At 43.6% G+C, this 15,434-nt stretch overlaps 1 protein-coding gene across 1 annotated transcript in view; it reads right to left on the reverse strand.

Moving 5' to 3' along the window:
• Positions 1 to 15,434, reverse strand: part of LOC111145612 (ATP binding cassette subfamily A member 1) — a 126,092-nt gene that overhangs the window by 89,338 nt on the left and 21,320 nt on the right. Inside the window, exons 3-5 of the mRNA XM_022500621.1 lie at positions 7,599 to 7,692; positions 3,399 to 3,540; positions 1,952 to 2,070 (exon numbers count right to left, since the gene is read on the reverse strand). Coding sequence (XP_022356329.1) covers positions 1,952 to 2,070; positions 3,399 to 3,540; positions 7,599 to 7,692 — 355 coding nt within the window. The remainder of the gene's footprint in view (positions 1 to 1,951; positions 2,071 to 3,398; positions 3,541 to 7,598; positions 7,693 to 15,434) is intronic.

A 15,434-nucleotide genomic window follows, 5' to 3' on the forward strand; every position in this document is an offset into this window, starting at 1 on the left:
AGAATAATAGTGGCTCCCACTGATTGGACATCTACTATGTGTCAGACACTGTGCCAGGTCTGACAATCTACATCGCAAGTTTTTCTTATCTTACAGCTGATGAAATTAAGGCTCAGAGAGGTTAACTGTTTTGGCCAAGAAGTCACCACTGCAAAATAATCACAGCTCGTATTCCCTAAGTGCTTCCTCTGTGTCCAGTGCTGTTTTGAAGCAGTTACATGTGTTATCTCATCTATTCCTCACAATAATCCTATGAGATAGGTTTTCCTATTGTCCCCACTCTACAGATGAGAAGAGTAGCCTCAAGGGGTCTAAAGACTTATTCACGGGGCGCCTGGGTGGCTCAGTGGGTTAAGCCGCTGCCTTCGGCTCAGGTCGTGATCTCAGAGTCCTGGGATCAAGCCCTGCATCGGGCTCTCTGCTCTCTAGGGGAGCCTGCCTTCTCCTCTCTCTCTGCCTGCTTCCTCCTCTCTCTCTGCCTGCTTGTGATCTCTCTGTCAAATAAATAAGTAAAACTTAAAAAAAAAAAAAAAATACTTATTCACAAAGTCACAAAGCTACAAAGTAATATACCCTAGCACTCTTTTCTATGGGACACACTGAGTCTCCACAGTAGGAAAAATAACCCCAGCTCTGTCTCTGGTCTGCCAGGCAGGGGCCCTCCTGCGGATCAGAAAGGACAGACACTTTGATTGGTGGCTTCAACCTCTGGGTCCTATGCTGGGACAGAGGTGTGTGTGCAAGGTCAGGGGCCTATAGGGCAAGGAAAGAGCACCCAGAGGGCCAGGCCATGCAGCCCAGAGAGGTTCAGCCAGAAGCTCATTGCAACTAACCCAGGAGACCAAGCACAGCCAGGCCTCTCTCTGAGTGGAAGTGACAACTGCTCCCTGCCACCCACACACGACTCCCCAGCCTATCAGGCACCATGCTGCCCAATGCCTCTTCTCTTGCCCACGGAAAGCACAGTTCTGTCTTCCCAAGAAAAGGCTCTAAGTCTGGTGGAAAGTTTAGCACTTTGTACCACTTGTTCTTTTGCCAAGTGGGTCCCAAACCGTGAGGCTTTTCAGCAGAAGCTGACCTTCCCCATCCCTCCTAAAACACCAAACTGAGTAAAAAGTACTTTCCTGGTTAAAGCAGAGCAGCAGTTGGCCCAAGATGGAGAGTAATTTATGACTGACATTGTTTAGAATCACCAGTACATGGTGATGACAAAAAGCAGACCCCTTTTTAGTCAGCTTCACTACTGCTTTTAAATTCTCTACAAACCAGGCACACCGTGACTGCCCACGCCCAGGAGACTGTCCCCCTGGCTGGCCACTGCCTGGCAGGCTGTTCCATGACTTCTGCAGCCCATGCCTGCTCCTTGGACACTTCCTCAGTGGCCAGCAAGGAGCTCCCTGGGCACTTAACCAGATCAGAGATGAAGACTTCACTTTTAAAAGATCAAAAGTCAAGTGCCCAACAACACGAAATCAAATGACTAGGTGGAAGATGAACTGCATTTCCCTTTTAGAAATAAAGGCTTACCTTCCACCTATCCATATCAAGTTGCAACTTTAATAGCTCTTACGTGCACATAAGCATCCCTCGTCTATAAATCTGTCCATTCGCTGCAACCATACGGGCAACTCCAAAAAAAAAAAAAAAAAAAAAAATTGGGAGTTGGCAGCAACCTGTACCCCACAACTGCCCTAATGCCAGGCCTGTACCATTCCTCTCTGGTGATTTCTGTTTTGTCTCCCCAGAGGAGGCCAGCACATTCATTGTCTTCCTAGTTTCTTCTCAAATACCTCCTGCAGAGAAGCTGAGAGGCCAGACAGCCCAGCCACTGAGGAGGAAAGCTCCCTAGGAAAGCACTGAAGAGCAAGGGCCAGGCCACCTGGGCTGCCCTCTCACCCCCGTGTAGGTCGATTTCCAATTATGAGCCAGTGCACAGAAGGCTTTTGCTTACTTGAACTGGAACTCTCTAACTGCTGTAATGTCCTCAGAACTTGGTGCATGTCCTTCATGCTGGTGTCTTTCTGGCTATATAAAAGAAGCCGTCGAGCATCCGAGAACAGGCGAGACACGCTGTAGAGGGTGCAAGAAAAGAAGAAAAGCCCTGGTTAGACCCGCTGCCTCTCTGCTTGAAGGAAGTATCTGTCAGGAAAACATGTCCCCGCCTGGCTACAAGGTGTTCCACGGGCCAGCCCTGGTCCACTTCTACTGCTCCCCACACCCAGGTGCACCAATGCCCCAGGCTCCTACCCGCCCACCCACCATCTCTGCCCCAAATGCTCTTCCTGTGTGTCCCCACAATCAAATCCTACCACCCTTCAAGGCCCAGCCCATGTGCCTCCATCCAGGAAGCCCTCACACCCACCCCACCCTCACCCACACACATACATATCCAGGGCCAACTTATCCAGGAGACCCAGTAGGCACAGTGCCTAGGGCCCAGGATGCTCTTAGGGTCCACAAAAAAGTTTACTACCTTCTAAAATCAGAATGAAAAAAATGAAATCCAGAAATTCAGAATGAACATATATGATCATGAATCCAACCTGGATTATAGTCATCTTTATACCAACACAGTTATCAAATAAAAGTTTTAATATTTCTGCGTGCAAGGAGGGGGGTCCCTGAAAGCTACAAAGTCTAGGGTCCATGGACGTTATAATGTGGCCCTGTCTGACTCTGCAAAGCTTCCTCAGGACTATCCTGATACATCTCCTACAGTCCTTTGTCCACTCAAGCTCATGCCATGGTTCCGTGCATTCCAAGAATCTTCAATGGCTCAATCAGCAAACACTTATTAAGTCCATGTTTATGTCCAGTATTGGACCCAGGAGCCAGGAAGATAAAAGCAAGGAAGCAACATCCAGGCCCTCAGGGAACTCACGCCACAGAAGTGAGAGACCTGCAGACATTGGGACACTGCAGTATGACAGGGAGTGACAGAGTAAGAGTGAATCTGGAAGCAAAGGGACAAATTCGCCCAGCCCAGGCTATGATCTGCTTGTGGGCAGGTCCCCTCCTGTGCTTATCTCCGTACCACCTCCCCCAGTGCCTAGACCAGCCAGTTCAGATGCACAGGAAATGTGGCTAAGTGAGTAGGCTAATCATGAATGGACAGAGCTGACATGCTGTGCCTCCCTCTTCTCTACTTACTGACCAGTTTTTGGAAGAATGGCCCCCCCACCACAGGAGTCTTATTGTCATAAAAGCTACATATTGTTACTCCTAAAATGCACCAAAGTAAGATCCACAGTCTTACGTCCTGGCCCCTGCCCTCATTCTCCAAACCTTTACAAAAGCAACTTCACTCAAATTGAACCATTCAAAATTCTCCAGAGGTTGAGAAGGGAAGGAAGGTATTAACTGACAAGTATGGAAAGAAAACCTGATATAGTACTTACATGGATTTGTTAAAGTTTCCAACAACCCCAGGGGCCTCACCAGGAGTTGGATAACGGAAACAGGGGTTATTGGCATTACAGATAATCCCCTGAACCCAAGGAAGCGTTCCTGCAGAGGGCATGGCTTTGTTTGGAAAGTGGCCTATGAAATCAAGAAGAAGAAAAACACAAAGAGAAACATTAATTCTTTGAGGTGATTTTTGGGACTCGATAGGAACCTTCCTTTATCTCTTTTGGTTGCACCCACACATTGCTCCAAACCAAATGTGTTTGTCCCATTCCTCACATCCCAGATACCTGCCACCTCTGGACTGATCCCAGCCTGAGCTGGAAACTTGGCATCAGATAGAAGTTCTTAATCTACTTGCATCATCTGTAGAATGGGGTTCATGACCTCAGCCTTGGGGAAGTGATGAGGGGGGCAGAGTAGACCACACACCGTAACTGCCTGATGTGCAAGTACCTGACAACACTTATCTCACCTTCCACTGCCTGCCTCACCTGCCAGAGACCTGGAGGGCTCCTGGGAATGGCCTGATTCAATTCCTTCATGCTCTAAGGAAACCACAGCAAGATGGCAGGTGGCAGGTGAAGAATGCTCAAGGAGGGGTGCCAAGGTGGCTCAGTCAGTTAAGCATCAGCCTTCAGCTCAGGTTATGATCCTGAGGTCCTGGGATCAAGTTCCACGTCCAGCTCCCTGCTCAGTGGGGAGTCTCCTTGTCCCTCTCCCTCTGTCCCTCCCCTCCTCTCATTCTCTCTCTCTCAAATAAATAAATAAAATCTTTTCTTAAAAAATGCTCAAGAAGTCAGTGGGCAGGACTGGGAGTGGAACCCACATTTTCATGATCCCAATCCATGTTCCTTCCCTTATATCTGAGGCTTCCCTTGTGCTCACTCTTCTCAGTCCCCTCAGGTACTGTTCTCTGCTGGTTTCTCCTCCTCTGCCAGCTCAAAAGCTCTTCAAGGGCACCTAATAAACATGCTAACTTGGGGTCATATGTCATCTGTGAAGCCACCTTTGTTGTCAGTACTATTCTGTCACTCATCCAAACAATGAGCCCCATCCCATAACTCACCTCCTCACTCTCCTTTCCCTTCGTTATGGAGGAGCTGCTGACAAATAGCAGGTGTGGGGGACATGGGTGGGTCCCAGGTGTCAGAGGCACACTTTGGTGTGTGGTAAACAGCCACAGGGGCCACCAATGAGGTTCAAGATAAATGTGCTCTGGGACCAGGGCTTTTAACCAAAGGACCAAGCATGTGTGTATTCCTTTGGACAGAAAGGCCATGGCTCCAGCTTTCATCATATTCTCAGGGTTACCTGTGACCCTAAGAGAGTTTACAGCCATTAAAAACAATAGCTCTAAGTGAGGAAGGGCTGTAAAGCTGTAGCTTTACAGGGGTTGGGGTCAGACCTATGGGGATTCATATCCGGTCCCCGAAACTTGCTAAGTAGCAACTTTGACCAAGTTACTCAACCCCTACCTCAGCTTCCTCATCTGAAAATGGTGATAGAAATATAGTTGACTCCACAGAGCTGCAGTACTGTGTGAGTTCTTACAAGCAAAGCAGGGAGCAGAGTGTCTGGCCCAGGGCAAAGGCCCCATCGTGTGAGGGGGGTGGTGAGCCTGTCGGGACTGCTGCAGCACGCTGGGTGTGAGCCTACAACAGGACTCACTCTGCCACCGTCCAGCCAGAAATACTCCTTCTACCCCACAGCTATGACCTTCCTCCAAAGCAGGAATCCTGTTCTATTCATCTTACTCTTTTTGTGCAGATATGCTAACAGAGTCTCCCCAGAAAGTAAGCCACAGCCAGGAGTGCTACCCTTTGCTTTTCCAGCAGTGGGATCCCTTTTTTCTTTTTCTTCTATCATAATGCAACCAGAAAGGCAACTTCCAAAGCAAGGATGTAACAAGATCTGATCACTATGGGCACCCTCAGCAGGGACTCTGGTCTGTTGAACATTTACTCAGTTAACCTCCTTATCTCCCTGTTAATAGTTCAAGGAAAACCAAACAAGGTCCCTAGCCTAGGTCAGCTGCTCCTCATGCAGGGAAAAGCTTATGTAAGCCAACCAAATACTCGAAGAATCAAGGGATTCTCTTGAATCTCCTGGAGATACTGGCAGCCAAAATAGGGTAGTGTTGGTCCAGGCAGGACTGGGCAGTAGAGGGGAAGTTATTTCAAGCTAATCCTTGGGAAGTAAAACAAAGACTTTTCCTAGAGGTTGGGTCCTACCTGATTTGCCACCCCCCCCAAAAAAAGCAGTATGGGGACCTGGCATTTGGTATACAGGATGACAATCAAATAGCATAAAGGACTCCCACGACCCAGGGAAGTGACTAGGACCTTGATGGCCCTTGCTCAAACTGGGTAAAATTTATGGGAAACAATCATACACTAATCCTTTGCTTCCAGGCACAAGACACCTCTGCAGGCTTCATCTTAGCTCTTTGCCCTTCTAGCTAGGTCCCCAAAAGGTGGTGAGAATAGGAGGTAAGGTTACAAGAAGTGCACAGGTGGGAGACAAAAATCTCATCTGCCTTCTGTAAGTATAGCAATTCCACATTTCCTAGAATCTATAGTCCAGATCTAGAGGGATCTGGGTTACAATTCAACAGCATGCCCAAGATCACAACCTCAGCAAGCAGTGTAGCAAGGATCCAAACAAACCTCAATTTGTCTAATGTCAAGGTCTGCATTATTTCCACTATACTGTCTTGCCTACTTGTGATCATTCCTGAGAGAGCATAGCCTAGCTGATAAAAAGGCTGAGTTTTCCCTAAAACCCTAACACTGTACTTCAGTGAAGCTTAGGGTAATGCTAAAATAAAATCAAATAAGCATTTGTTCATTAATCTTTGGGGCACCAAAAGAGAAAGCAGAATTCCCTCCCAGGTCCACAAATTGAGTGTGTATTTCATTTTATGCTCTTTACCTTTCTGGCAAAATCAGAAAATCGCATGTAATAGAATGTTCTTGAGGTTTTGTGGTTTTTGTGGTTTTAGGGTTTTTTTTAAAACTTGAAAATGTATATGCTATATTAGCAAATTAGCAGGTAAATAACTACCAGTGTGTGCTGTGAGAGCGTTGGGACCAGGATAAGAACACAATTAAAAGGTGACCCTAACCCCATCTCCTCCATGAAGAACAGTATCCTGGCAAAAAACGGTGCAGTTGGTGGGCTGTGAGCGGAGCTAGCTAATGGTAGGAAAGGACATGGAAGCAATGGAACAGAGGTCCCAGGGAAACTTCCCACATAAATGCTGACCCTTCAAACAGGCACATTTCTGCAGACAGTCCATCCAGTGAGCAGAGCCAGGAGACAGAGATGGCGATGACAGAGTGACACTCAGGACAACCATGTGGGATAGTTGTTGTCATTCCTTTTTGACAGAATTCGGGACACTCAGGTACAGAGAAGCGAAGTCACTTGCCCAGGGTGATATACCTACTAAGTGTCGAAGCCAGGATTCAAACCAAGGTCACCTGACGTGGAGAGCTTGTGTTCTTAGCCACTACTGTATTTTCTACCCTCCACTATACCGGCCATCATCCAAATACAGGCCCAGGAGTCAGATGATCAGGGCTCAATTTCATCTGAGTCACTTATTAGATGTGTGACCTCGGGCAACTCCCTGAAATTTTTGGAGCCCCAATTTACTTATCAAGAAATTAAAGTAAATGCTAACAATGAGGGTCTATTGTACAAGGTTGTTACAACAATCCAAATCATTACAAATCCAATTTCATTACAAAATGAAATCATATTGCTCAATCTGAGCAATTCTATACAAACGCTGCTTAAAATGATATGTTTCCCTGATTTAATTGTGCAATTAAGACATAATGACATGAAAAAAACCTGGCAGGTCCACATGACAACTGAGTTAAGGCACGGTCTCAGGGGGCTCTTTTAATCACCATCCTCTGACTTATCAGTAAGCTTTTACTTTCATGATCTAAAATGTATGAAACAGATGTTGGCTTTTATTATAATTACTGTTATTACCATTGGCTAGGACTGAAAATGGTTTCCTGAGTTTACACCTTATCAAAAAAATTGGAAGCGTTTCTACTCCAAACCATGTGCAGTGTTTCCTAAAGATAGTGTCTTAGAACAGGTCAAATGTAGTCTATGTCCACTCCTGAATCTCGCATGCCAGTAGAGTCTCCAGCGGGATGCTCAATACTTACATTCATGTTGTTCATAGGGTGGGTAACTCAGCCGAACGGAGATCAGGATCAGAAAGATAAACAGAGGCCAGGCCACTTCCAGCAACAGCTGACACTGAGGGGGAAATAAAACAGAGCACTGTGCATTTAAAAAATAACATGGATGCTTAACTCTACTCGCCTTTGGGAAACCCACAGTTGTTAATTAAACAACTGATGGCCTCTCCAGCCTTTGCCACCACTCTCCCAGCTTCAACAACACTGAATTGTTTGCAGTTCTCATTGCATTCCATACCTCTGTGTACTCCTTAAGAAAGGGAAACCCCTCCTATCCTGCTTCCTCTGGCTCATTACTTACTATCCATTCTACAGAATACTCCAGCACCATTTCCTTTACTAAAATCTCAGGCTGAGTGAGAAACCCTTCTCCTGTAACAGTAACCCATGCATATTCTTCCCAGAGCCTTTTCCTCCAGCCTGAAATCATCTATCACTGGCTGCCTCAGGCAACAGGAGCACCCTGAAGGCAAGCACTGAGTCCGCTTTGTATTCCCAGGCCTCGAGCTGTGTCAGGTAAGGAAAGACCCTTAGTGGAAAGGAGGGGGAGGGGCAAACTACTGTGCTCAACACACCACCTCTGCACCTTTAACTGCACACAAAGGTGCCCCCCACACACACACACTGGGCTGAGAAGAGGGCACCAAAGGACAATGGAAATTGACACAGGGTTCCATATGGACCTTTGTGCCTCCGGGACTGCAAAGAGCTGAGAAAAGTGCAAAGTTCTTCTTCCCTGTCTAGCAAGGTCTCAGTACCATCTTCTCCAGTGGGTTAGAAGATCATTAAACTTACAGGTGAGCACGATCCACTCTGGTTGAAACAATGTGGTGTCTCTAAACCTAAACCCTGCCTCAGTGAGTTACCAAGGGATAAATAAGCCCAGGGACAGGATGGAAATCTTTAGATATAATTTAATTGAACCAGGGGTGTTCAGAAAACTAACTACACTGCCTGAAGCTCTCACCTCTTCCATTCCCGTCATTTCTAGATCCTGAGGTTCTAATTAGGATGCACACCAAAGAGCCCAGAAGAGTCAGGGGGCCTTGTGGTTAAGAGTAATTATAACTGTGGCTGCAGAGCCACAAAGTCAATAGAACACTGGCCTGAAATCCTCCTTTTTTTTTTTTTTTCAAACAGAATTTTTTCCCTTGATCTTTAAGTCCATGTATTTTTATTGTGGAAAACTTGAAATTAAAAAATTCTAGAAAAGTAGAAAAAACTAAATATGAATCACCCTTAACCCTACTTTCCAAAGACAATCCCTAGTAAACTGAGCTAACAATGCCCTCTATTAATATTTTTGTATTTTTTTCTATGCATACATGAATACTTTTACCTACAAAACTGCATCATACAGTACATATAATTTCTCATTTTCCTTTTTCATTTAACATTATAATGGGGGTGTTTTCCATGACATAAAATATTTTCTTAAGAGATGGATTTTAACGGCCACTTTGATATTCCATACTGTGAATAGATCATAATTAATTAAACTCTCTGCTCTTGCTGGTACTTCAGAGTGTGTTTGCTTTTTTGTTTATCATTTGTTATTGCATTTTGGTATTTTAAATAACCCACTTTTAATTTCCAAAGACCATTGATATGATTACCCATTAAACTCTTTTTTAAATCTTCTTTTTGGAAGGAAATACAAAGATGATAATAGTAGATGTCATGGGGTGATAAAAACACAAGCGATTTTTTTTTAAATACTTCCCCTGTGTTTCCTAAATCTTCCATAATAAGCATGTTATTACTTCTTGAATGGAACAAAAATCCACTGCTATCATATAACCATGAAGAATAATTTATACTATTTGATACCACACAGCAACATGGGGGGAGAGGAGATGGGGAGGTATAAATGGGTCCCTCTTTGGAAGAAAGCATGCTGTCAATGGGGTCTCCAAGACCAAAGACATGGCTGTTCTTCCTAATATTTCTCTATATAATCCCAAAGAGGCAACACATACTGAAATCTCCAAGCTTTCAAATGACATTTGGTCTCTTCTACCAGCAGAGTTGGAAGTCCCTCCTTGGAGTCTCCCAGGTACACCCGGCCTTCACCAGCACTTGGCACAGCAGGGGCCCTATTTAAAAAGGACTTTCTCTCACACTGTCACTTTCTTCTCACTAAGCCTGCCACACAGAAAGTCTTAAAAAATGTTGAGAAAGAGAATGAACTGAAGTTTATAAAATAATAAAGATGGAAATATAAATCAGTTGAGCCCTATGGGAAAGCAATTTGGCTATATGTAGTCAAAAGACATGTTTATACCCTTTGACCAAGTAATACGTATAGGAAGTCACCCTACAGAATTGAATTTAAAATATCAAAAAGCTATATACATGAAGTTATTCATCCACTGAAACACTATAATTGCAAAATATTGGAAACAACTTAGTTGCACAACAATGGGGAAATTATTAAATTACAGTACACCTACTGGACAATGTATTACACTGTCATTACATCTATGAAACACAGACACTATTAACCATGTAATATTAAGTGAAAAAACCAGAACACAAAATTGTATGTTACAAGCATACAGCTAAATAAAATCACTTACAAATATTAACAATTACACCATTTTTACAAATGGGCTGTGAATGAAGTCAGAAAAGAATAATGAATTCAGAAAAAAACTGAAACAAAATTAAATGAAGAGTATGAATAAGTTATCAACCGTGGCACTCAGAAGCTAACATTTGTACATTTAGGATAAATAGTAGCTACCATTTATTTATTTAGAGACCAATATGTAGTAGGCACATTACATATGGATTATTTCATTCAATTCTCCAAACAACCTTGTGATACAGGAGCCATTATTGTCCCCATTTTATGTGTGGCAAGGCTAAAGCTCAAGGAGGGGTAAGTAATGGAGACAAAGGCAGAGTTAGGATTAACTGCTAGTTCTGCCCAACTCCAGAGGCCACATGGCATTGACAGAGCAGGTGACCCAGCTGGGAAATGACCACATTCAGTAGCAAGGTCACAAAACATCAACTGGTTCCACAGAAGTAACATGAATTATAATATTTACAGTCAAAAGTGAGCACCTAATGTATACCAGGTATTTTTAGATATCTCATCTCTAATATTTAATTCTCATAATGACTCTGAGATAGGATGAACTGTTACCATGAAGCTAAGATTTAGAGAGGTTATCACCCATAACCTTGTAAGAGAGTGCACTAGCAGTGGAACCCAGCTCTAATGACCCCCATATGCTTTTGCATCCATTTTACAGATGGGGACACTGAGGTCCAGAGAGTTAATAAATAAGCATTCAAATGTTGGCAATAGGGTATGAATTTCTCAAATTAAAACTACTATAAAACTACCAGGAATGTCAGTGGCATCCTGCAATGGTAGATTTTGGGCCAAAAGATCCTTCTCTTACTAACTTCCTAAGTTAAAATACTTTCTTTACCTGTGAAACAGAAATTTTAATGCACGTCTCTCAGAACTGCTTTGAAACTTAAGAAGATAATGGATATAAAAGCATTTCAAAACTATAAAACACAGTCTACACATCAAAAATCAGTATTATAACAATGAAGATTATTTGAAAACATGGGAATATACACACCAAATAACGTTAAATGAAAGAAGAAAACAGAACATAAAATGGTACATATACAAGTGATGATCACAACTATCTCCTTTGGCTTATTGTCACTCAAGTCCCTTCAGTGCCAAGGACCACACAATCCGACCCTCACAATCATGACCCATCCACCTCAGAGACTTCTTTTGCACATAAAATAAAATTCAACTGCCCTTCCCAGCTCCAACGCTAGGCATGATCTGGCCCTGCCAGTCCCCAACTCATCCCTAGCCAGTCCTCATTCATCCCACCAGAGCCACTGGCTTTTCTGTTCCTTGACTCAGGAGCACACATTGGGCCCCATGGCCTTCACACCTTCTATCTCTCTAGGAATATGGTGCTCCTCATCTCTGAGCTCCTGATCTTCCCCGGCTTTATCTTCAGAGCTCTCAGCTTACCTGTCATAATGTTCCATCCTAAATTAAGTCCCTACCCATAGCCTCGTGGTATCTAACAGTGCCACAGTGTGTCTGATTTATTGTCTTCCTAACACCTGATACAGTTTATTATTTTATTTTTACTTCTGGGATCATGAGTCTCATATCTGCTTCCCTCACTGAACAGTAAGCTCTGTGAGGACAAGGATCGTGTCTGTCCACTTCATCAGCACACACCCAGCACACTCCCCCACATGTAGTAGGTGCTCTGTAAATACGTATCCAAATGAAACAATAAATGGCTATGGATTCTAATTTTCTTCATTCCACAGAATACAAAACTAAAACTCAAGAGAAGTGGGTTTCCCTCAGTCATTGAGGCACATGGTGGCCATGCTGGAAGTAGAACTGAATTAGAATTGAATAAAAATTAGAATTACTATCTGGATTTGAACCGCCACTACCAGCCCAGGAACAAGGACAAGGAAGAAATGCATCAGCTGGAACTGGAAGTGGGGAGGGAATGTAGAAATTTTTCATCTGCCCTGGAAAATTCTCTAATGGCTTTTAAATGAGGAGTTTTCATTTTTATTTATTTGATAGTTTATTCCTTGTCATTAACCAATGTCCAAATACTGATACTCCATGCAAAAATTAGAATTACCTATTTTCCCAGCCACACGGCTAATCAGATCTCACGGAGACAATAGCAAAGGCACAAGAGAGAGACCATATGGCCCCACGCTCCCATCTGTTCCATGGGACCTTGGCCTTTGGCTCAGCCTGAAACTAGATGAGGATCCTGAAAACTCTGAAGCCCCTCGCCCTTCCTGTCCCAAGCCCTGTTTGTGCTGAAAGACTGCCACCCACACAAGTTAACCGTTACTTTGGACCCAAACTGAGCTTTGCCCCCGACTTTCGTAACTTAGTGTATTCTTTGCCCAACAGAAACAACGGAAAGCTAACCCTGGTTGATGGTCCCCATGAAGGGGACAATTGGGGGCACAAGAGAGATCCCCAGGCTTCATCAGCAAACAAGGAGACAGAGAGAAAGGGCAAATGCTGGCTTTCCACAGGGTTATTCTGGGATGTACTGTTCAGCACCCAGCTTTCAAACATTCTTCCCGGCAGTAGGACACAAGGCCACTACAACAGGGGAGCCTCCTTGAGACCTGCAAACTGATGGCCCATTGGACACACTCACCACTCGTTCAGCAAATATGTTTTCAGCATATCCTGGGTGCCAGGCTCTAGGCCCAAGTGTGTATACTCTAGGATCTGAGAAAATGGGAAATAAGCAATGGTTTTCCACACATTGTAGGCAAGATTTGTCATGGAGCTTCTTCTCCTGTCTTAGTGGACAGGGTTGGTTCTGACTATGTGAGCTACCAAAGTGGCACCAAAACCCTTAACAGGTCCCATTGTCTCAGAAATAATCCAGAAATCCAAGCCAGGTGGGTTGGGAAGTAGCTTAAGATCCATGGGCATTAAACTTTCAGTGCAGACAAAGCCCAAAAAAAAAGCCTGTAGGGCCACCAAGAAACTGGTTCTGGTGCTCCTTCCATGACTAACCCACTCTGGACCCCTGCCCCTCTGCCTGGAATTCCAGGTTCCATCAACTGGACAAGGGGCAGATCAGATCTTTGCAGTTCTGACAATCTAAGCATCTGTAACCTGAAGTAAACCACCTTTTTTTCTGGTTCAGCAAAATATGTTTTCTTTAGATATCAGGAAGGGAAGAAGGACAAGCTAGTAGGCTTGTGGTGTATCACCTAGAAAACCCCTTTTGAGTCAGGATGCTGTATCTTTACTTCCGCCAACAAAAACTTCCGTAAGATTACAAATCGCCTTTCCCTAAGCCTGCCTATCTCTCTAATCCTAACTCTTTTTAAACCCACAAGCAATACTAAGCTAGAAGCAGCAAGCTCCAGACTAGTCTGGATAGCCCAACCCCATCTCCTATTCCAGGCCCCTGTGCTCCTGAGTCCTTGCTTGATGTTGGGGAAATCCCTTCTCTGCTTTGCATCTCAGTGTTCTTATCTGTAAAATGAGAGGTCTATGCCGGACCATCCTAGAGCCCTACTTTCATTGCTAAGATAATACTATTCTTTCCATCTCTCAGTGGCTAATGGACACACTATGACTGAGACAGTTCCCCATCATGTGAGCTGCTGCCACCAGGATGAGAAGAGGCAGTAGTTAAGAAGTCAGGACAGGTGATGAACACACAGGACCTGGAAACACCAAGACCCGGGAACAGCTCTGAGAAACAGGAGCAGAGGCGAGGAAAAGGCCAGAAATGTCAAGATTTTGAGACTGAAAATAGAAAAAATAATGATACTACTGAAAAGCAATTTGACATAGTGATGTAGAGCACCAATGCTAAAGTCAGGTCATCTAGATTTGAACCCTGCATTTGACCAGTGGTGCGGACCTCAGACTAATTACTTAATCTCTCTCTGTACTTCAAGTACCCCAGTTACAACACAAGGAAAAAACAGTATTTCATGGGGTTCTAAAGAATTCAACCAATTAATAACCCACTTAAGTGCTTAGCACATGGAAACTCGTTCTAAGTGTTTGCTTTTATTATATTATATAATAATATGCTATGTTTTATGATTACAATTATCACCAAGACAGATAGGATACATAGATTCTAGTTTCCACTCTCTAGTTGGTGACCTTAAGATTCAGATCCCTACCTATAACATTAAGGACTTAAAAAAAAAAAATTGTTTCTCAAACTTGAATATATACTCCTGAGGGATTAAATATGAGGCCTCTGTGAGGATTTTAAACATTTTGTGTCTTCATTCCAATGGTCATCTAAATAAATTCAAATAAACATAACTGAATTTTCTGAACCTACTTTATAACTACTTCTGACACAAGATTTCAAAGCCCAAGTTTGTATTTGTGTCTGTGATTGTGTTGGCACCAATATAATTGAAGCAGACTAATGAGAAAGGAACAGATGCAGACACAATTTATAAATGATGAGATTGGACCAAATGAAAGCCAAATGACATCAAATGAAGGTCACTAGAAAAGTGGTTGAAGAATGGAATCATTAGCACATAGTAATATAGACTGTCCAGGCAGCTGTCTTACTATATTAACAATGTGAATTTGGATTGTATTGGTTTTGCAATTTTGTTTGCATTTCCTTTGTAAGTATGCATGGGTTGTACGGTTGTGTAATGACCTATAAGTACAGATGTTTCACATGTGTACACATTTAAGTAACATTACAATAAAAAAGAAATCTCATGAACACAAGGAGACCTTGTTCTTTAAAGACCTTCTGTTCTTTAAAGAAGGTCCAAGCATTATGCTAGTTTGAGAAACACTAAGTTCTCTCAAAGGTCTCTTATGGTTCTTTGAGTCTAAGAAAGATGATCATTTTGGTTATAGACGTGTTAAGCCTACTTAAGATAGCTCAGTGGGAACACAGGCTTAGAACTCAGAAAAAAAGGCAAGGCGGGAAACAGATTTAGAAGCCAACTACAGGGGCAGCTCAGTCGGTTGGGTGTCTGCCTCTTGATTACGACTCAAGTCATGCTCTCAGGGTCGTAAGAGAGAGACACCCATGTTGGGCTCGGCGCTCAGCAAGGGGTTCTGCTTAAGATTCTCTCTCCCTCTCCCTCTGCCCCCAGCCCCTGCGTGCAATCTCTCTCTCTCTAAAATAAATAAATGTAACTTTAAAGAAAAGAGAAAAAAGAGGCCAACTACAAGTCAGCACAGCTAAACCCAGGACACTAAATGGAGTGTCCAAGAGTGTCTGGAGCTAGACAAGC

Source organism: Enhydra lutris, unplaced genomic scaffold, assembly GCF_002288905.1.
Source record: "Enhydra lutris kenyoni isolate GAN:26980312 unplaced genomic scaffold, ASM228890v2 scaffoldscaffold13, whole genome shotgun sequence".
Lineage (NCBI taxonomy): Eukaryota > Metazoa > Chordata > Mammalia > Carnivora > Mustelidae > Enhydra > Enhydra lutris.